This window comes from Peromyscus eremicus, chromosome 15 (genome assembly GCF_949786415.1).
Source record: "Peromyscus eremicus chromosome 15, PerEre_H2_v1, whole genome shotgun sequence".
NCBI lineage: Eukaryota > Metazoa > Chordata > Mammalia > Rodentia > Cricetidae > Peromyscus > Peromyscus eremicus.
In genome coordinates, this window is record NC_081431.1 from 3,208,438 (window position 1) to 3,231,467 (window position 23,030).

Here is a 23,030-nt window from a genome sequence, read left to right on the forward strand (position 1 = left end):
TGTGACAGATGGAGATTTATGTCTGTACAGATGTATAACAGGTAAAGATCCATGCCTATACAGATGTGTGACTGGTAGAGGTCCATGTTTACAGAGACATGTGGTATATGGAGATCCACACCTGTATAGATGAGTGGCAGGTAGAAAGTTAGACTGAAGATGAATGAAGAAAGGTTGGCATTTCAAAGAGATGGGCCAGGTCAGCTAGCTATACACATCCATGTGGGCTGGGAAATGCAGCTCGACCCTTCACAAGTGTACAAACCCCACAGGGACAGGCACAGGCACAGAGAAGGAGGCAGAGACCGAGATCATGGTGGAAAATGGAAAGAGTACTAGAATGTGGGCTGGCCAAATACGAGCCTGGGAAGGAGGGTAGGAGGAGAGGAGGGACTCCAGGCCACAGAGTAGTATGTCTCTCAATGCCCTCCTATCAAACCGGATCACTCCATGGGCCCTGTGCCAAGCACAGCACCTGAACCCGGCACTTCCACTGGAGCCCCTGTTAAAGAAGCTGTTTGTCCCTCCTGCTGTCCTTCCTTCCACAAGCAGGAACAAGAACAAAACTGCTCAGTCTATACACCCACGAGAAAATCCTAGAAATGCTGGTGCTCCGGGGGCAGCCAGGGTGTTGCTAACCTCTCCAGCCTGGTTCCCAGTGCTCACTTTGAGTTGGTGGGCATCTCTTGGAGCTGAAGGGCCAGATCAGCCTGTGTGTGTGTGTGTGTGTGTGTGTGTGTGTGTGTGTGTGTCTGTCTGTATGTATGTATGTATGTATGTGTATGTGTGCATGTGTGTGTGTGTCTGTCTGTGTGTATGTGTATGTATGCGTGCGTGCATGCGTGTGTGTGTGTGTGTGTGTGTGTGTGTGTGTGTGTGTGTGTGTGTGTGATTCAGTGACTGCCAAGTATGCAGGGCTGGCTGGTGATAATGGGGCTGGTGGCAGCGCCAAGACCTGGTCCGATGGTCTCTCCTCAGGAAACAGCCACACCTCTTGGTTCCTCTCAACTTATTCTCCACTTTTCCTCACCACAGACTCTGGACACACATGAGGCAGATGTGCACTGTGGCATCCATTTGTAGCTGGTTCCCAGCCCTCACCTGCCCTTTCTTTTCAGTAGACACTCATTATAATTCCTCTGCTGCCCAGGGAAAGCAGGTGTAAGTGGACACCTGGGCTTTTCTTTCTGAATTGCAGCAACACGGGCCAACCCTGCATCCTATCACAGCAATGGGGGTCTGCTGCGTGAATCCTAAGTGGTCCTATAATAAAAACCTGGAGCCAGATAACGGGGTAAATGCTGAAAGATCAGAGGGAAAAAGCCACAGTCACTTCTCACCTTGCCAACTCCTCAGCCAAAAAGAAAAGATCCTGTCTCCAGGAATCCTCACACTGAATGCCTGAGTCCTCAGCCAAAAGGCCTTGAGTTCCTGTCTCCTCCGCCTTATATGCCTTTCTCTGCTCAGCCATTTCACTTCCTATCTCAACCTTCCTAATGCTGGGATTAAAGATGTGTGCCACCACTGCCTGGCTCTGTTTCTCTTTTAAATTGGATTAATCTCATGTAGTCCAGGGTGGCCTTGAACTCTCAGAGATCCACATGGATCTCTGCCTTCTAAGTGCTAGGATTAAAGGTGTGTGCCACCACTGCCTGATTTCTATGTTTAATCTAGTGGCTGGCTCTGTCCTCTGATCTTCAGGCAAATTTTATTTATTAATGAGTAAAACAAAATATCACCACAGGGGTATTTTGTTTTTAATTACAGACATTATTTTTAGAGTACTTTTAGTTTATAGCAGAGTGGAGCTCTGAGTGCACACAGCCAGCTGTTGTTAATGTCTTGCACTGGTCCAGCACGATGTAACCACTGAGTCAATGCTGGCACTTACGATTAGCCCAGGTCCACAGCTGGTGTCTCTCTAGCACAGTGTGTGGTTCAAACTAGTGCTGAGAGACATGTGACCATCCCAATGTCACACAGCATCACCTCTCTGCCCTGTACCTCCTCTTTACCTAGTCCTCCTTCCCTCTAAATTCCTGGCAAGCTCCTCTCTCCTCTCGCCACACTTCTGTTCTTTCGAAATCCCTAACACTGGGATCTGAGAGAATGTAGATTTCTTTCATTTAGCAGTATGTGCCTGTTTCCTCCACATATTTCCATGATGAGCTATCTCTTTTCTTGTTGAAATATTCCATGATAGGCTTAGACCACAATTTTCCTAGTAACAGCAACTTTTGGAAATCACCACTGAGGAGTGCTGGTCATTTCAGCCTGGATCAGTGCAGACTCTGCCCTGGAATCTCTTCCTCCTCTGGGTCCCCTGCACATGGACAGCAGAGCGGAGGTGAGACCCGTGGATGCAGACAGACTCATCTCAGCAGCCGACAGTAATAGCTCCTTGGTATACATCAGTGACCCTTCAGGCAGGTCACCATGACTGGAGGCACAAGGGACAGACACTAACTCATACTGCAGTGTTCATGAGTCTGTTCCCCTTTCCTTGGCCTTTGTACCTTTCACGTCTGTACAAAGGATTTCTGCTACCCAATTACATTGGCAAAACTGAGAACCAAAGTAGACTCTCCGTCTGAGGGTGGGAAGAACTGCAGAGGAGATGTGTTCAAGGAGGGACTCAGGTGGAAGACTGGAGGTGCCGTGGCCTTCACAGGGCCTGAGGTACGGCAAAACCTGGGGTGGGCAGGGTGGGTCAGGAAACAATCTGAGGGAAGGGGTGAGGCTGACCCAGGGTCTCACTATATAGCCGAGGCTACACGATATAGGCTAGTCTCAAACTCGTGGTCTTTCTGCTTCAACCTCCAGAGTAGCTGAGATTGGAGACCTTCAACACAAAGCCAGACCTTTGTGTGTGTGTGTGTGTGTGTGTGTGTGTGTGTGTGTGTGTGTGTGTGTGGTTTTGGTTTTTTGTTTTGTTTTCTTTTGTTTTTGAGGCAAGGTTTTACTGTGTATCCAAGGCTTGCCTTGAACTCACTATCCCCTGCCTTAGCCCTACACTGGCATGGCACACTGTAGCCAGCATCTTTAACAGCAGAAAGCTGACCTATCGTGGTTTCCAGGTGGCAGCAGTGATAGAAGGTAACAAGGGTCTAGGGACTAAAACATGGTCTTCTTGGTCACCCAACCCTCCAACGAGGCAGCATGAGAAAGCAGAGCTTAGGAGTCGGGAGCCCACAGGTCAATCTCATCACCTCAAGGCAGCAGGAACCAGGGAAAAGGACAGACTGCCTCTCTCCCTACTTACAAGACAGGGACAGCACCTACTCTACAGAGTCGGGCAGACCAAGTCCAAGGAGGCAGAGTGATAGGTACAGGGTCACACCCGGGTGGTAAATCACCCCCCACACACAGAGCAAAGCATTTAGGGCTGTTAGAAGATAAGGAAACCCGCCACCATCAGCATGCCTCACTCTTGATGACTATCGCTAGCACCAGCTGGTTGGGCTGCTGTATGTTACCTAGCCAAGGAGAAAGGTGATGCCTCTGGCCAGCACACCGAAACAGTGACCCAGAAAGACACAGCCTTCCCCTCTTCCCCTTCCTCCCCTCTACACTTTCACACTGCAAGAGCAAATTTGCACCAAGGTTTTCTTAGGAGAGGGAAAGCTTCGTCCCTCACGACCCCAGTTTAATCCAGGAAGCATGCCAGGCCAAGCATCTGCCAAGGGCTCCAACATGCCCTTTCCAAGCTTTGGCTCACCCAGTTTCCAGACCTTCTGTCCTCTAACCCACTGAACTAATGTGCAGACATATTCCCAAGCAGGCTCCCGAGCAGATGATCACCCACAGGCGGAGAATGACGTAAGTGGAGGCCATCTACATAAGCGAAGCAAGTTGAAACAAAGGGGTCATTTTTCGGCTTGAACCACCAAGAGGGTGATATCCACAAGCTGGATTCAAGACCACAGGCACTAGCGATTCTGTCCAGCTCTTTCTCGATCCAGACCTGAGCTGGGTCCAATCTCTTCCCTCCAAGACTCCCTGCCGCCACCACACACACACACACACATACACACACACACACACACACACACACACACAGCAAAAATACTGCAGCCATGTCCCCTCTTCTTTGGTGGTCTCCACTGCCACACAGCCCACTAGCATAATTGACAATTAATTAAACATCATGAACTTTTTTTTTAATGACAAGTCAGTAGTTTCCTCCTTCTTCCTACACTCTCCCAGAATAAGAATCTAGACCAGAGGGTGATTACAGTCTTAAGTCAGTAACGCTACAGACTCATCCATAGGTAAGGTGAGAGTGGGTGTAGAGTGTGAGCCACCAAACCATTAATCAGAGCACTGCCTAAATGGACTTCACCCCACTTTCCCCAAGACTAACTCAAGTAGTGGGATGTCCCTCATGGCCCCCCAACCTCCTCTACCCACCACGGGCCCAGCCCTTCCCTCCCATTATGTTAATGGTAGCTTTTCCCAAAAGGGCGGCCTTGGGGACCAGTGGGTCTGCCTCTCCTTGGGAATCACATAAATATCACAACTGCCTCCTTCCCACCACCATACCCACCATACCCAATGCCCAGCTTCTCCTCCATCTTTTACAAGCCAAGGGGCAGCCACACATGTTAGAAGTCAGTGTGGCGTGCTCCTGCTTCATCAGCTCTGTCATCGGGGAGAACAGAGGGAGGGCAGGAGGGGCGTCGGCAGTTCCGTGAGCAGGTGATCTGAGGTCACGGGTGGAGCAGGCCCCGTGCTTCTTACCTGTGAGCTCAGGAGGTCCTTTCCATCTCTGACCTCCATTCATCATCTGCTAAACGCCCTACCTCCTTCACTTTCCATGGCGCTCTGGGGCAAAGGGCAGAGGCCGGGCCTCTGGTCTTTGCAAAGAGCTTCTGGAGGTAAGACCAATGCAGAACTGACTTAGAGCCCAGAAAAACTGGGCTTAGGGCTGGTAGGAAACTCAGGGTGGCAGGGACCAGGCTGCAGCTGTGACCACAGTGATGCCAGGAGGACCTGGGACCCAACCCCCCTCCTCCTCACATCACAGCTGATGTGAAAGGCATACTTTCAACAGTCATCCAAAGCTTTAAAAATGTGCCCTGACAGGATCCCTTCAGCCAGGAACTACTACTTATGATCATGAGTTGGTAAGAGCGCTGGTCCAAGCCCTTTGCCAACATAAAGCTACAGATAATAGACACCTTTCCTATCACCAATCCATCCCACAAACCCGGAAATCAGAGGCCATCACTGGGTGCTCGGAATTGAAGATTTTCCAACCGAGCACACACAGTGCCTGAGGACAAGCTCTCTGTCCTGCTAGTCTCCAGGCTGTGGAGCCACAATTCCATATGTGTTTGCCAGCTCCTGTTGTGAGCCCATGGAAGCTGAAGACCTGTTCCATTAGCTGCAAAATTCCAGCAGCACTGCTATAAATAGCACATGGCTTACTTTACTAACCTAAGTAGCTGTGTATGTGTGTGTGTGTGTGTACATGTGCGAGTGTGTACATTTATATGTATGTGTGTATATGTGTGTATGGTGTGTGTATTGTATATATGTATGTGTGTGTAGATATGTGTGTATGGTATGTGTATGGTATATATATGTATGTGTTTGTATATGTATGTGTGGACATGTGTGGACAATGTGTATATGGTATGCATTTGTGTGTGTGTGTGTGTGTGTGTACATGTACGTATGGTGTATATGTGTATGTGTGAATGTACACAGGTGTCCACAGCACACAGAAGCCAGAGGAAGACATCTTCCTCTATCACTCTCCACCTTATGTTTTAAGACAGGATCTCTCACTGAAACCAAAGCCCAGTTCCCACGAGGCTGGCTGGCCAGCAAGCTCCCAGGATTCGCATGTCTGCACTCCCAGCAATGGGGCTACAGGCATGCAGTTACACCTCGTTTTTTCTTTTTCACCTGTGTGGTAGGATTTGAACTCAGGTCCTTTTGTTTTCACAAACACTCTTGCTCATGGAGCTCTCACAGCCCCTCAAGAGTTGGATTATTTGTTCACTGTAATATAAAATTTAATTTCCCATGTGTATATGAAATGCTCTTTTAGATTATAATAATTCATTTGAATTATCCAAGCCAATGACACAAATTTTTTTGAAGACGCATTTGCACAGAAAAACACCTCCTGGAGACTGCAACTGTTCCCTGAGATGGAGCCTGCCAGCACCCGACTGGACTAAGAGTTTCAGGCCACTTGGCAGGCAGAACTCCTGAACACAGGACAGACTACCACCATCCCCCATCAGACCCTGTAACCCAAGCCCCACCTCCCCCACCTCCCCCAAATCCCACCCACCCTCCGAGACTGCAACTGTTCCTTGAGACAGAGCCTGCCAGCACTCAACTGGACTAAGAAATGAGTCTTTATCCTCATACCCGAACACCCCAGACCCTAGGCTTTGGGCCCAGGGGCACAACCCTGCGCCCCTACATCCCCACCCATTGCAGTTCCAGTTTCAGGCCAGTTGGCAGGCAGACCTCCTGCACACAGGACAGACCACCACTATCCCCCATCAGACCCTGTAACCCAAGCCCCACCTCCCCCAAATCCCCACCACCCTCCGAGACTGCAACTGTTCCCTGAGACAGAACCTGCCAGCACCCAACTGGACTAAGAGGCCTGTTGGCAGGCAGAACTCCTGCAGACAGGTCAGACACCACCATCTACCACACAGTAAGACTGCAGCTACTCCGTGAGAGCGCACCAGCACCAATTGGACTAAGAACTGCTCCCTAAGACAAAAAGTCCATCAGCATCGACTAGACCAAGAGCTCCCATTGGATCAAGAGTATCAATCAGACCAAGAGAGACTCCCTCAGATACAGACACCGCTTGCACCAAGTGGAGAAAGAGATGGGTAAAAACGCCAGTGCAAAAATACAGTCAACAACATAAAAACCAATATGGCTCCATCAAAACCTTCATCAGCAAGACCTGAATAGACCAACACAGAAGAAATGGATGATATCTACCATAAAAATGACTTTAAGAAGATATTAGAGATCTTAAAAGAAGAAATAAAAAATTCCCTTAAAGAAATCGAGGAAAAGTCAAACAAGAAATGGGAAGAAATCAGTAAATCCCTTGAAAGCCAAGAGAAAGCAATTAAACAAGTGAGGGAAACAGTTCAAGATTTCAAAACTGAAATTGAGTCAATAAAGAAGACACAAATTGAGGTAATGCTGGAAGTAGAAAATCTGAGTAAATGAACAGGAACTACAGATGCAAAAATAACCAACAGAATGCAAGAGATGGAAGAGCGGGTCTCTGTCATTGAAGATACGGTAGAAAAAATAGATTCATCAGTCAAAGAAAACACTAAAACTAACAAAGTCATGGCCCAAAATGTCCAGGAAATTTGGGACACCATGAAAAGACCAAACCTAAGAATAATAGGGATAGAAGAAGGAGAAGAATACCAACTTAAAGGCACAGAAAATATATTCAACAAAATCATAGAAGAAAACTTTCCCAACCTAAAGTAGGAAATGCCTATAAAAATACAAGGTTACAGAACACCAAATAGACTGGATCCAAAAAAAGTCCCCTCGCCACATAATAATCAAACCACTAAACATACAGAATAAAGAAAAGATATTAAGAGCTGCAAAGGAAAAAGGCCAAGTAACATATAAAGGCAGACTCATAAGAATAACACCTGACTTCTCAATGGAGACTCTAAAAGCCAAAGGGTCCTGGACAGATGTTATGCAGATACTAAGAGATCATGGATGCCAACCCAGACTATTATACCCAGCAAAACTCTCAATCAACATAGACAGAGTAAACAAAACATTCCATGATAAAACCAGATTTAAAAACACCTCCTAATATGCTCTGCAACTCACACTGAAGAATGCCAACATCCTCTTCAGAGGTGATTCTGAGCTTGCAAGTGGTCTGTCCAGACTCATGTAATCTCCTGGCAAAACTCAGAAGCCATCCAGGAATTAGCCCTTGAAATGCTTGCACACACCTGTGATGCCAGCACTGAGAAGGCCAAGGCAGGAGGATTTTAAGTTTAAAGCCAGCTACATTACAAGTATCAGGTTAACTACACAATGTAGTGGGTAGCTGTTCCAGCTTTGACCTTGAAACACTGCCCCTAGTGTAAGAGCAGGTAACTGCCACACCTGCCTATGACCTGCCCCTGGGGCGTGGCTGAGAGGGATCTTCCTAAGACTTGAGGTGCTGATATGCTTGCCCCTTCTGGATACCTCGTGGTCCTGGAAGCTGGATGGTAGACCAAGCCAGATTTCTCCGCTGGATGGTACCTCGTCTCTCCCGGATCCTGTAACCAACCCCTATTGGCTGTAAGCTACCCCAGAAATAAACCTCTCTTGATTACCAGATAAATTACGTGGAATTGCCTCATTAATTACAGTTATAGCACAAGACCCTGTTTCAAAAACAATGAAGTATTTTAAAACATAGCACACCAACAGAGCAGGGGCTGGTCTGGATCTAACGCATGTGCGCATCCAAGCTCTGTCTTCCGTACTCTAACCCTGGCAGCATTTGGTAGGGAAGCTACCCCTCAGCCAAAGAGTAACGTGGCTGTTTGGTTTCCCTGCAGGAAGCAGCTGGTGTCCTCAGCAAATGCAGAGGCACAGGGATGCCATCAGCCAGGGCTTCCTCCCAGGGATGGGAGTAGATTCTCCCTTCCCTAGAAGGCATGTCATGTCTCAGCCCAGCCTCCAGATGGCTGCCTAGATGCCCACAGTCAATCCTCCTGACCTCTCTGTTATCTAAGACAGTGAGGTCCCAGTGCTGAGCACACTGGCTTATCAAGCAAGCTGCCTTATCTTAATCCAGAATGGAGGAGAACTTCCCACTAAGCACCAGCCGCATAGGAATCTATATCTGCTCTCAAAGTGATTGGCATCCTAGCCTTTTCAAAAAAGATCTTCGCTCCTAACTGGCCCAGGGTCCCTTCCTGCCACAAGCACCCGTTCAGCATCTACCTGAGCGCATCCTAATCCCAACATGGTTGCAGAGTGTTTACAAGACTAAGACTCCAAAGCAACAGACCCCACACCTACCGCATTCAACCCCAGCATGTACCCGAGTAGCCCAGCAAACAGTCACCTCCAAACCCATTGCAATATTCACCCAGAAAACAAAACAAGAGGAAACACATGGGTCACCACAAGTTAATAGCCTATGGAACAGGTGGCGTCGGGTGTAGATAAGAGAAGGCTCCACCCTCAGAATATCCAGCAGGTATACACCCAGAAGTTGAGTGCCAAAGGGGAGGCTCCCTGGTGCAGCGACCATGCATGGCTGCTTCTGCAGCCTCCCCTCCCTGAGCCAGCAGCTGCACTCCACACGGAGGAAGAGTGAGCCTTCGGTCTCTTCCGCACCCGCTCACTGACATGCAGGGCCTCTGGGCCTCCAAAGGACAGGAATGGCAGGCAGGGTATCCATGACACATGCTCCCTCTGCTGCGGTCATCGCTCATGCTGCCTCCCACCCACTTGGTGACTCTGGTGCTGACCGCCCGCATTTCATTCAGCTTTAAAGACATGACAACAAGGTCCAAGAGTTGAGGGATGTACCTGACTCTCTCTCCCCTCCAGGGGCGGCGGAATCTGATCAGCAAAACCAATCTTCCCTGGATCACCCATAAAGGCACTAACCTCATCCACGTTCTCAAAGGCGTTGATGACGTCATAGGGCAAACAGGACAGAAGGTCGATCACAAACCATGTCTTCAGGTAGTTCATGCGGATAAGTTTGGGGTCAGAGATCACTTCCCCCGCTGGCCCGACAAAGGTGGTATGAAAATTCAGAACAATGTCCACCAGAAAGATGACGTCCACGATGCTGTCCACCACCAGCCAGGCCACGTTATTCTGTCTGGTTTTAAAGGAGACGTTGTAAGGGACCAGGATAGCTGTGTAGAAGGTCAAGATCAAGATGATCCAATCCCACGTGGTCTTAAAGACACAGTAGTGTAAGATGATGTGAGGGGGTGTCTTTGGCGCTTCTTGCTTGTACTGGGGAAGGATGTCTGAGCCCAGCTGTAGGACCTGTCCAGAAAAACATGGCCAAGAGAGACAGGGTTAGGGTTTAACAGAAGCATCTTACCAGTCGGTATCTGCTAACGGCAAATGCTAGCAACTCTTCGAACAGATCATTAGCCACGATAACAGATGCTGAAGGAGAATGGGAGAATTTATGTGAGCATGGTAACGGAAGTGCTCATACCGAAAGGATGGCAGCCTGTCGTCTGGCTGACTGTAAGCTGAGCAGTGTGCTAAATACTTCAACTGCATTTATTGTCTCGCTCATTTCTAAACACAACCTTGTTTGTTTCTTTCCCTCTAGACTATTTCTTATATGACAAGTGAGACGCTGAACAAGAGAATTAAGCAACTTTATTCAACCAGCATTTATATATTTATTGTTCTACCCAGGGACAGTGTGGTGTAGGCCCTGGGCATCCGGCAATGAAGAGAGAACACAGCCGTACTTGCTTGGAGCTCAGTCTCATAGACATGCTGCTGTGGGATGTTCTGTATGTCAAATGTGTTGCTGATTGGTCAATAAATAAATCATTGATTGGCCAGTGGCCAGGCAGGAAGTATAGGCGGGACTAACAGAGAGGAGAATTGAGAGAACAGGAAGCTGGGTGAGAGAGACACTGCCAGCCGCCACCATGACAAGCCGCATGTAAAGATCCTGGTAAGCCACGAGCCATGTGGCAAGGTATAGATTAATGGAAATGGATTAATTTAAGCTGTAAGAACAGTTAGCAAGAAGCCTGCCACGGCCATACAGTTTGTAACCAATATAAGTCTCTGTGTTTACTTGGTCGGGTCTAAGCGGCTGTGGGACTGGCGGGTGAGAGAGATTTGCCCTGACCGTGGGCCAGGCAGGAAAACTCAAGCTACAACATGCGGAGGATCACTTCAAACTGTGCTGAGGGCTGATTTGATGCCTTTCCTGAGAAAAAGGGTGGGGGTAAGATAGTCCATCCTCCACCTGTGCACAGAGCTCTTCTGAGCTTGAGGCAGAATTTCTCTTCCTATGAAAAGGACCTCTTCCTAGAGCAATTAAGGAGGCTTGGGGGCTGGCTGAGGGGTAGGTAGCTCAGTAGAGTACTCCCCTAACATGTACAAAGCCTGGGTTGGATCCTCAGCACCACAGAGGCCAGGTATGGTGGACCCTGCCTGTAATCCCAACACTGGAGAAGGATCGAGAAAGTCAAAAAAAATCAGAAGTTCAAGGTCATCTTGGCTACATAGTGAGTTTGAGATCAACCTGAGACACATGAGACCCTATCCCCCTCCCACCAAAAAAGGGGAGCTTGGGCTCAAAGAATAAAGCAAACAAAACCAACCAAATAGAATTGCTTCTGAAAACACCAAGTATTAACAAAGACACAGCAGGATGCTCCCTTGACTTTGTTCCTTAGGTGCCTGGTCTTAGAAAGGAAGAAGTAACCTGGAAATACCAGGGCACTCAGACAATACCACTCTCCACACAGAAGCCCGTTTCCCGTTTCTCCAGCTAAAGGACCAGCATCATGCAGCTCCCAAAGACAGAAGCTGCAAGACAATAACTGCTGGAGCCGCCATGCGCTGTAGAGACTACTGTGCCCTGCGGCAAAAGTCCTCTTGGAAGCCTGCTTTCCCTTCCCAAAAGTTCCAAGGAAGCAGCCACCCTCTCTCCCTGCAGGGGTAAATCATGCAGAGGAGGGAGCCCTCACCATACCCCAGCAGTATGAGGTCACCCCTGCTCCCCACAGCCCAGAATGGTATCAATGCAAGAAGAAAGAGTTGGAAGGAGGAACCACCCTGTTCACCTCACAACAAGGAGCACCCTGCTAGACAAAGAGGCACATACTTGTGATGCCAGAAGGCTGAGGCCGGAGGAGCATTGCAAGTTTGAAGCTAGCCTGGCCTACATAGTGTATCCCTCAGTGTCAGTAGAGACAGAATGACGAAGTGTTCTTTGACCCAAGCTGGACAGAGACTGGGAGGAGCCTGCCCTGTCCTCTGCTGTGTAAGTGTTAGAGGGAAGCTACCCCAAACCAAAGCTCTGGGAGAGATCTAAAGTCAATATCCAAAAACGTCCAGGCCCACAAATGCCATTCATTATACAAAGAACCTCAAGAAGAACAAACTGAATGAAAAGTAGTTCATCATAGATACCAGTACCAAAAATGGCAAAGACATCAGAAGCATCCAACATGAGATGCCTTGGGCACGCTTTAAAACAAATGGAAACATGGGAAGTCCTGGCATAGAAAGAGCAGATACAAAGAAGAGCCAGATGGACGCTTCAGACCCCGCCCCCAATACAGTAGCTGATAAAAAAAAAAAAATCCAGTGGGTAGCTTCAGCAATGGAACCTCCGGGGAGTGGAAGAGTAAGTAATATGAAGATAAAACACAACTGGAATCATCCTGCAGTTCCTGTTCTGTGACAGACATGACCACAGCAACTCAGAGAGAAGGGCACAGTACAAGAGAACCAAACCACCAGGAAGACGGGGTGACCCTCATGTGAACGCACTGAAAAGAATTTCAGAGTGCACGAAGCAAAAACTTATAGAAATGAAGGGGGGAACGCATGCATGGCACATCTCCCTCCAGGAATGGTAGAGTACTAGGTAGAAAGGATGGCAAGGATGGTAGATGTAGCTCAGTGGTGGAGCGCTTACATAAGACCTTGAGTTCCATCCTCACATGAAGTAAGAAAGAGGAAAGGAAAAGAGAGGGAGAGAATTCCCAAGGACATAGAATTTGATGACACCAAGATGCCATTGAATTGATACTGATAGAACCCTCTTCCCACGGGAGCAGAACATCCAGTCTCTTCAAAGGTACACAGAGCATTACCCAGAGAGCCTAATGCTTGTCTATCAGACAACCCCAAACACTTAAGTAAAACCACACAGCACCTGTCCTCCACCCACACACGCTGTAAATCGATCATGGAAAGACAGCAGGAAAATATACAAACACTTGAAAACTAAACAGCACATTCTTTAATAATCCATAGGCCAAACAGAAGTATCAAAAGACAATTTAAAATACGTTGATTTCAAAGGGAACAAAACCTCAACACATCAGAGCTTGTGGAACGCTGCTGAGGATGAAACTCAAAGTGTTATGCAAGCGCTCCACCACTGAGCTACCTACATCTTCCACCATCCTTGCTAATTTTCTATCTAGTGCTCCGTCATTCTTTGAGAGAGATGTGCCATGGATGCATTTCCCCCTTCATTTCTATAATGCTGCTGAGGCAGAGCTGAAAGGGAATGGTGCAGAGATAAAAGTGAGGGTCTCTAGCCAATAATCAACCTCTCACCCCAAGAAACTTTGTGGAGAACCAGCTAGAGCAAAGCAAGCAGAAGGAAATCATGCCGGGCGGTGGTGGCGCACGCCTTTAATCCCAGCACTCGGGAGGCAGAGGCAGGTGGATCTCTGTGAGTTCGAGGCCAGCCTGGTCTACATAGTGAGTTCCAGGAAAGGCGCAAAGCTACACAGAGAAACCCTGTCTCAAATAAAACAAAAACAAAAAAACAAAAAACAAAAGGAAGAAGGAAATCATAAACACAGCCAACGGAAGCCAAGGCAAAGGAAGAGAGGACTCTGGGACTGGGGTGGGGCAGGGGGTGAACTACAGCTCGGTTATTAAGGCCCTGGGTTCACTCCCCAGCACCAGAATATGAAGTAAACATGGCATAGGCTGGCAAAGAGAAATGATGATGAATGAGTCGCAGATTATCAATGGGAACTCCAGAGACAAGGAAAAACAGCAAGGAAGGGTGGTCACGGCTCGGTACTCAGAAGCTTCAACAAATGGATCCCAAAGACACAGTGTGGCAACTCACAGCCTAGACCAGGGGCTCTAGACCCACATTCTTACTGTTAAAACTCCCAAAGCAGAACTCTCCAGGCCCAGGTGGTTTTCATGAGAACATCTCCGAATTTAAAGACCAATTCACAGCAATTTTACACAGTTTCTTGCAGAAAATAGAATCAGAAGGGATACTTCTCAATCCATTCTGTGAAATTAGTGTTACCTTGATTCCCAGACTGCACAGAGAACTACAAATATCCCTCATAAACATATATACAAAGTCCCTAACAGCTGGCAGCAGAGAGCACTTAGCAGTATTCAAAATCAATTACTATAGCAGTATATTCCAGGAGTGCAAGCTAATTCAATACCTGAAAAATCAGTGAATGACAAAATTCAGTACCCATTCATGATATTTTTAAAAACACCTTGGAAATGGGAATATGAGGGAATTTCTAAAACTTGTCAAAAAGGAGGGAGACAGGGATAGAGAAGGAAGGTAGGAAAGAGAGAGATGGCGGGAGGGGGAGGGGGGACAGGCCCTGTGATCTACAGCTAACGGGAAAAACCCAAGTGCTAGCTATCCCATTGAGACGACAACAGGCAAGACCCAGGCCTTGACTCGTGCTCAGCCCTGTGCCACCACCACAGTAAAGCCGGACGGACAGGATGGCATCCAGATCAGAAGGGCAGCCACCCAACCAGCCCATTTCCACAGAGCACGGTGGTCTCTGTGGAGCTGTTCTGAGAATCCACAGAGAAACCTGCAGAATGAACAGGACACTTAGCAAGTTCAACAAGAGAGGAGAAACATACGAAAGTCATCGCATCCCTATATCACAGACACGAGCACCGAAATGTTACACTACCATTTATAACTGCTGAAAAAACACGTAGGTGTAAATATAGAAAAACGTGTCACACTCAAATGTCGAAAACAACAACATGTTGATGGAACCGAGCCAAGAAGTGAGGAGGCACTGTGCTCAGAACTTGGAAGACCCAACACACTAAAGATAGCCATTCTCCCCAAATGGACATCTAAGTTTAGCACAGTTCCTATCAAAATGCTAGCGAGAATCTTTGTAGATACATATGCTCAAAAACATGCCACAATTATGTGTAAGGGCAAAAGAATTAGAACGCCTAAAGTAATTCTCAATAAGAATGAAGTAGTTGAAACTTGCCAAGTTATATACATTAACCACGTGTAGGTTTCTTGGTTTTGTTTCTCCCCCGCTTGGGGGGCATTAGTTGAGTATCAATTATACCTCAGTAAAGAAGTAAGTGGGGGACTGGTACAGCTGATTTCAGGATAACTACGGCTGCAGTATTTAAGACCCGACTATTGCAGAAGATTAAACACAGAAAACAGAACAGAGCAGAGGATCCAGGCAAAGGCCTGCACAAACATGTCCAAGTGACTTTCATACCACCGAGGCAGGGGAATACTCACAGGCCAAAAAACATACCCTTACCTATGCTTCACACCTTATCTGAAAACGAACTCAAACTTCACTGGATGCAGATGTAAATGTAAAACCACATTTCAGGAGAAAATGTATGAGAAAAGCTTTAGGATCTTGAACTCAATGGCAAAACCACAATCTGTAAATGAAGAACAGACACACTGGACTTTACAAGGACGAAAAGACAGGCATGATCAGGAGGGGATGCCTGCAGAGCAGCATCAACAAAGACCTGGCACACAGAATACACCATCTCAAATTCAACAAGAGGAAAACAATTATCAGAAAACATGTCAAAGGCATGACCAGCCTTTCACCATAAAGGTACAGAGAGCAAATGAGAACATTAGCCATAGGGGAGCACAGAGAACCATAAGGAGGCATTCCTGCACACCTGTCAAAACATCTGAGAGGGAAAGGCAGTGCTGGGTACCAAACGCAGGTGAAAAGAAAAATGACTGGACCTTTCATGTACTGCCAGAAGTAACGTCAAATGGAATGGCCATCCTGGAAGAAGGTGGCAGTTTATGGCACTCAAAGAGTGACTATCATACAGCTGAGTAATCATACTCAGTCCAAACATGCTCACATAAAAACCTATGCAAAAACATTTACAGACACTTTACTCACCATAGACAAAATATCAGCAGTACCCCTGGTAGCCTTCAGTTAAGCAATCTATAATACATTTATACCAGGAAATTCAAAGCAGCACCACAAACATGTGCATTATACATACAGGCATTACTTGACTGGCCCTCAGGGTAAAAGAATTTCAGGTTTATGATTCATAAACATACTTTTAGTGTGCATATGTGGATGCATCTATACGTGCTGGTGTGTGTGTGTGTGTGTGTGTGTGTGTGTGTGTGTGTGTGTGTGTGTGTGTGTTTTGTTTTTATTTTCAGATAGGGTTTCTACATTAGCCTTGAGCTAGCCAATTAGGCCAAGCTGGCTAGCCAGCCCAGGGAGCCACATGTCTACATCTCCTAGCGCTGGAGATAGTAGGAATACACACCGAGCATTCTTACAAGTGTTCTGGGGGTCAAATTTGGGTCCTCACACTTTGTGGACTGTGCTGTCTATCACCCCAGTTCTTACTACAGGTTTATTATTCCATTTATATAACATACTTGAGATAACAAAATTATAAAAAATAGCTCAATAAATGGCTGCCAGGGCTGAAGAGGGGTGAGAGGAGAATGTGGGTGGGTGGGCTCATTTAGTTCTGTTACTTAGAGCTATCTGTGGATATGTAGTCATCTCAAATAAGGTTAGTTTTTAAATATCAACCAAATGTAGGTTATGAATGCTATGGAGAAAGGGCCCCAGGAATCCAGTGAAGGGAAAGGCAGGTAGAAGGGAGATGAGGTCTTAGGATTTGTTGTGTTTTTCAAGACACAGTCTGAGTGATACACTACTCAGCTAGACCTCTCAAGAATCCAGCAGCAAGCAGCCACAAGCTGCTTACAAACTGAAGCCACCTACGGCTCCTTAGTTCTGGGTAACAAACCCTCAGGAGGAGATGCCCTTTCTGAGAGAAGTGGCCGTGCCTGCGACCATTTGATAAAATCCACAATTATTTCTAAATGGATTTTCCATCCCAAATCTTGGGCACTCTGAGGCCCTGCCTGAGGGAGGGGGCCTGGGTCAATGGCACCTTCCCATCTCTCCACAGTGCCAGACTGACCACATTCTCCTCCTGCAGCTCTCCTTACAGGAGTACTCAAGAGGAACTGATGGAGGCCCCGAGGCAGGCGGAAGGGGTTGGTGGAGAAAGGCGTTTGTTTCCCTCTTCCCATCTCCGAGACTCTGCCTCTCGCGCTTCAACCACACGCACCAGCGATCTAGAAGTAAATCTGAATGCTAGGGCTTCTTTTTCCTTCTGTCCATTTTTCATGTGTGCATGATTTATGTGTGTGCATGCATGTTTTTTTGTGTGTGTAGATGCACACGTGTGGGGGTACATGAATGTGGATGTGGAGACCCAAGGTTGACATCAGAAATCAACCTTGCTCACCTCCCATCTTATTCACTGAGTCAGGGTCTCTCAGTCAAACCCAGAGCTCATGGCTAACACAGGCAGGCTGCCACACACCCAGCCTTTGCATGGATCCCTGGGGACTAAAAGGCAAGCACTTAGCTGCTAAGCCACCTCCCAGGCAAACGTGAAACATTCTCTTTACAAGAACAGATCTGAGAGTCTGACTTAAGCTCCTGCAGATGTGACTCTGCTGTGAACTCTTGGCGTCATCATGACATTGTGAAAAACAGAAATAACATGGAATTCTGCAGAGTAAGTGCTTTATTTACAGAAAATCGATACCCTTAAGAAAATTTCCTGACCAAGAGAGACCATTTTGCCTCCAGTAAACTATCTGGCTACAATCACCGTTTATAGTAAATACAGTGACAAATGACTGATTATTCATATTGATCAGAAAAGATTCCCATGAGATGGACTACACTCCTCCTCAGGAAGTGAACATGACGATGGATTCCCAGCAGGAAGGGTAGTAAAGCTTTGCTCCATCAAATGCCTCCCCTTATCCGGGACCTTCAGTATATCATTATTTGGAATAGGGCTTATGGCAGCTGAGGAGATAAGGAAATCTATAATGTGCCTCCTGCAGAAGCATGAGGACTGGAGTTCAGGGCCCAAAACCCTCACAGAAAAGTCAAGCCTGGTGGACCACGCATGTGATCCCAACACTGGAGAGGAGAAGATGGAGAGATCTGGGGCTTGCTGGCCAGCCAGCCTCGCCTACTCAGAGCCAAGCCAATGAGAGAGCCTATCAGGAAAAAGAGGACAGTGCTTTAGAAATGACAACTGAGGTTGACCTCTGGCCTTCATACAGAGAGAGAAAGACAGATACAGACAGAGACAGAGAGAGATACAGAGAGACAGAGACAGAGAGAGACAGAGACAGAAAGACACAGAGACAGGGGCTGGTGTCCTCCAAAGGGCCAGGTCCTCAGGCCTCAGAGTCAAAGCAGGCCTGATACAGACCTTGCCCAGCTTTAAGTGTGTGTCCCAGTTCCATGCTCAGTGCTCTTCGCAAGCTGGCAGAGGAACTGAGCCTTACCCGGTGTGGAAAACAGGATGCTCATGGAGAACGAGCTGGTCTGCAGATCCTGGAACCATAACACAGTGATCTCACCAACTCCTTTTCTACCCTCAGAGCATGGGCAGGTATTTCTAGTTTCCTCCTTTGGTCTTGTACAACCCAAGTTTGGGGAGGCAGAGAGCTAGTGGCCCTTTTACACACACTTCCTATCCCAGGAAGGGTGACTATTGCTGTGATGAAGCCCATGACCAAAGCAACCTGGGGAGGAAAGGGTTTATGTGGTTCATACTTCTATATCACTGTTCATCACTGGAGGAAGTCAGGACAGGAATTCAAACAGGGCAGGAACATGGAGGCAGGAGCTGAGGTAGAGGCCATGGAGGGGAGCTGCTTACTGGCTTGCTCTTCATGGCTTGTTCAGTCTGCTTTCTTATGGAGCCCAGGACCACCAGCCCAGGATGGCACCACGCACGATGAGGTAGGCCCACCACGCACGATGGGGTGGGCCTTCCCCCAATCATTAATTTTAAAAATGTCCTACATGCCTACTTACAGCCAGATGTTATGGAGGCATTTTCTCAATTGAGATTCCCTCCTCTCAGATGACTACAGCTTGTGTCAAGTTGACATAAAACTACCCAGCACACTTCCTAAGGGTGGACTTGGGTCTAATCTACCCCCCAGCCAAGCTGAGTTCCCCCAAGGTAGAAGGCATTTCTCCGAGCCTGGTGTCACTTGTTCCTGCTCCCCCTCAGTCTCTGTAGGACATTCGAGCAAGGCAGGTTTCTGCCATAGGTGCTCTCCACAGGCCTGGATTGACGGGGCTGGGGTGCTCCCCATCAACACTAACTCTGAAGGGAAATGGTGCTTGGAAAGCCACACCGGCCCATCAGTCACATGTCTCTAACACTCTCCCTTCCAAAGTCCTCTGCTGCATTTTAAAATTCTTAGTCAGCCTGTGAGAGCGCTATGGATGGGGAAGCAGAGGCTCCGCATAACGGAGGGAAAATGACTCACCCTAAGTCACAACAAGGCTGAGTAAGCAGAGGGGCTGGGAGTGAAAAGCAGGCAGTGGCACACGGTGTCACGTCTCCTGAACCCCCCAGGAGATACACCAGCTCCAAGTACCCAAGTGTCACCACTGCTGCATGTGTACAGGTACCTCGCACAGCCCGGTGACACACGTCGTCATGTCTCCTGAACCCCCAGGAGACAAAAAGGATTTCACTTACTTACAGGCTGGGAAATAGATCACAAAGGCAAAGGGTTTGCTCACAGCCTTACTGCACACTACAGAGAGAACATTGACCCCAAATCCAGTTTCCTGATTCAATATTCTTCTTGTATTACATGCCAACTCTAGCTGGCTTGACTTATCCATAGGGATAACACAATATGTCATCCTGTCAGCCAAGAAAGCTCAGCTCCCAGTTGAAGGCGCCATCTCCCAGCGTCAACCTTCTCTAGAACTTTCCATTGAGGTCCTTGTCCTAGCTACGTTACTGTTGCTGGAATAAAAAAGATCTGACCAAATGCAAAATATGGGATAAAGGGTTCATGGGGCTAACAACCCCAGGTTATGGTCCATCACAGTTGTGAGCTCAAAGCAGCCGGTCACACCACATCTAGAGTCAAGAGCAAAAAGAAGCGAATTCCCCCCACGCTGCCTGCTGGCTCTCATCTAGCTTTGTCCTTTATACAATACAGGAGCCTATGTCTAGGAATCCACCATGACATGAGACTTCCTGCTTCGGTTAACAATCGAAACAATCTCCCTCAGACATTCCCACAGGCCAACCTGACCTAGATCATTCTTCATCTGAAAGTTTCTTCCCGAGAGATTGGGTTTTGGCAAATTAACAACTGAAACTTAACCACCACAGTTCCAAACCAGCCGGGATGGCCCGAGTCTGTGCCCCTTCAGAAGCATCAGCCCACACGCAACTGAGACAAGGAAATGACATCATCGCTGAGATGGATCAGAGGCTGTGATTTCTTTCTTTAGCCTTTCAGCTACCCCTCAGTCTGGGTTCACGGATTTGGCTAAAAGCTCAACTACAAGAGACCCTCATCTTCCGGCAGTCGCAGGTCTACAAGCTGGACTCCACATTCACCCTGCCACCTCCTCCTGCTTCAGAAGAGGGTGTGTCATCCCTGTCAAAGCTAACCCTCCGCCTGCTTTGAGCCTCCTCTTCTCCCACCTGATCCAGTGTTTTACCGCTATGCCTTCCTATGACACCCCTCTGCTCTTCCCCTTAACCTCTCTGTGGACACAGGCTCTTTCCACCACATCTTTAGACAAAAACTCCTTCTCCTGCTCCTTCCCCTGTAGCCAGACTCTCAAAAAGGAAAGCTGGTGCCTTCACTTTTGGCACTCAAGTAGCTTCCTCACATCGTATCTGACTGCTGCCTTCCAGTATGTAGAGACTGCCAAGGTCGCCAGTGATGTCCATGTTGTTAAATGCACTCTCATCACCTTCTCTCTCTGTCTCTCTGTCTCTCTGTCTCTCTCTCTCTTGGAGGCATTCTAGGGATATTTTTTCTCTTCTCTGTTGTTTAAAGGTAGGTGTGTGTGTGTGTGTGTGTGTGTGTGTGTGTGTGTGTTCATGTAAGTGTGCAGAATGGGCATACATGGATGCATATGCATTTGGAATCCCAGAGTTTCTGTTGAGTGTTTTCCTCAATCGTGCTCTATTTTGAGGCAGGATCTCTCAGTTTAACCCAGAGCTCACCAGCTGGCTAGTTGTAGTCAGTTTACCCCGGGGATCCTCTCTCTGCCCCCTCAGCGCTAGGGTTACAGGCAGGTACCATAGCTGCCCACATTTTACGTGGACTCAGGGGATCCAAACTCTGACCCTCACTCCTGTACAGCAAGAACTCTATCCACTGGGCCATCTCTCTGGCCGCACGTCTTCCTTCTTGGACACTGCCCACTTGGCTTTCTCTCCAGCTCTTGCACCACGATGTGCAGCTCAGACGTCCCTTCATGAGAACCAATCTGTCGGGAAGTGCTGCTGCCTCTGTCACCAAATAAATGTGACTTGGGATCCACTCACTGTGTCCAGTTACAACTCCATCCCAGGCTCCACCCTCTCTAGAAACACAAAGTGCATAATTCAGTATAGTCAGCTATGGACACAGTTATGGTAGATCCCTGGGACTCACTGTGTACCTGGAACCTGTATCTGTCAGCCTACCCCTTCTGCCCTCCCTGCCTGAGGCCCCTAGAAGGCACCCTTAGCCACCAGAAGGTTTTCACAGGGGCGTGAGCCTGGGAACGGTGTACTATGTGATGGCTGCCCTGTACTGTGTGTCTGCTCTAAGCTCCACCAGAAATGAGTAAGTCACTCTCTTTATGTCGTTCAACTCCTGTAACTCCATGAGGCACCCTCTGTAACCAAGAAGAAACTACGGTGTGGAATAGTAAATGAATTTGTCTCAAACCAAAAAGTTTTAAGCTGTGCAGCCAGCATGGAAACCCTAGTCAAGGTGAACTCCAGCGTAATTTTTTCAAGGCGTTTGCTCCTGGGTTGTGTGCTTTAATACAATTTAGTCTGTACTGGTTCATGAAAAAAACATTATTTCATGGAAGATAAATATGAAGCTGATTAAGTGGAGAAGCTAAGACAGAAACCCAAGTCAAAAGGGCAAGGTTCAAAATCCCATCAACTAAACCAGCAGGGAGCAGTGGAAAATCACACAAACCACATGCGTGACACTCAGGCAGTTTACATGTTCTAGCTGGCACATTAAAAGGGAGTCATGGAACACAGATAAAATTATAGTAACATTCATTCTAATTACTCGGTATATCCAAAATATTATCTCAACACTAAATCAACATATGACCGGTGAGATTTCTTTTACCTTTCTTCACACTAAATTCATCTTTATTTTATATCTATAGTGCCTTTCAATTCTGGGACACCACATCCCCTTTACTCAGTTATCATGCACGGTCAGTGCTCAGCATCCTGGGCAACACAGGTCCAAATCGAGGACTAGGACCACACCACAGGAACATCCTAAGTTGGGTTCAACAAACGCAGGTATTTTGCTCAAAAGTAGATTTGTAATGTGAAGGGACACTAGCCCACTTGTGTGGCTCTGGCAGGCCTTGCCCTTCCCCCCAGTTCCCTCCACCCTGCTAAAAACCATTAGATAACATTCCTAAAGCTAAACCACCAAAGTCTATTCCCTTATTTGTCCACTTCCTCCTCCCAAGGCTGACTACCAAGATCCAGCTATCTATCTGAAGCCCCATTTAGTTCACCTAATTAACATGTCCAATTAAAATTAAACACCTCATCCTAACACGGAGTTTCTCCTTTACCTTTATAAACCGCCATTTTCCTATGGGCCACGTCTGTCTCCTCTCTATCCAGAGTCCTTTTTCCCCCTGGGACAAATCCCCTTCCCCCTTTCCCTTCCCCCTTCCCCTTCTCCCTCATTCCCTATCTCCTTTACCACAGCATCCTAGCCCATTCCAACCCAGACCTCCCCTTCTTCTCCTCTTAAGACTGACACCAGCAAGATCATTTGCTGCTGTTTTCTGCCTGAGTCAGAAAGCAGCCACTTTAACTTTTCTTCCCCACTTTATAAAGGATCTCTCTGTGAAAACAGGTGTTTGGGTGTGGTTTGTACCTAATCCAGGGTCTGGAAGGGA

General features: G+C 47.6%; 1 protein-coding gene across 1 annotated transcript in view; it reads right to left on the minus strand.

The window, feature by feature from the left end:
- Window positions 1-9,155: 9,155 nt before the first annotated feature.
- The window catches only part of LOC131925665 (potassium voltage-gated channel subfamily H member 1-like), a 57,344-nt gene continuing 43,469 nt past the window's right edge, over window positions 9,156-23,030 (minus strand). The window contains exons 5-6 of the mRNA XM_059281028.1: window positions 9,652-10,044; window positions 9,156-9,173 (exon numbers count right to left, since the gene is read on the minus strand). Coding sequence (XP_059137011.1) covers window positions 9,156-9,173; window positions 9,652-10,044 — 411 coding nt within the window. The remainder of the gene's footprint in view (window positions 9,174-9,651; window positions 10,045-23,030) is intronic.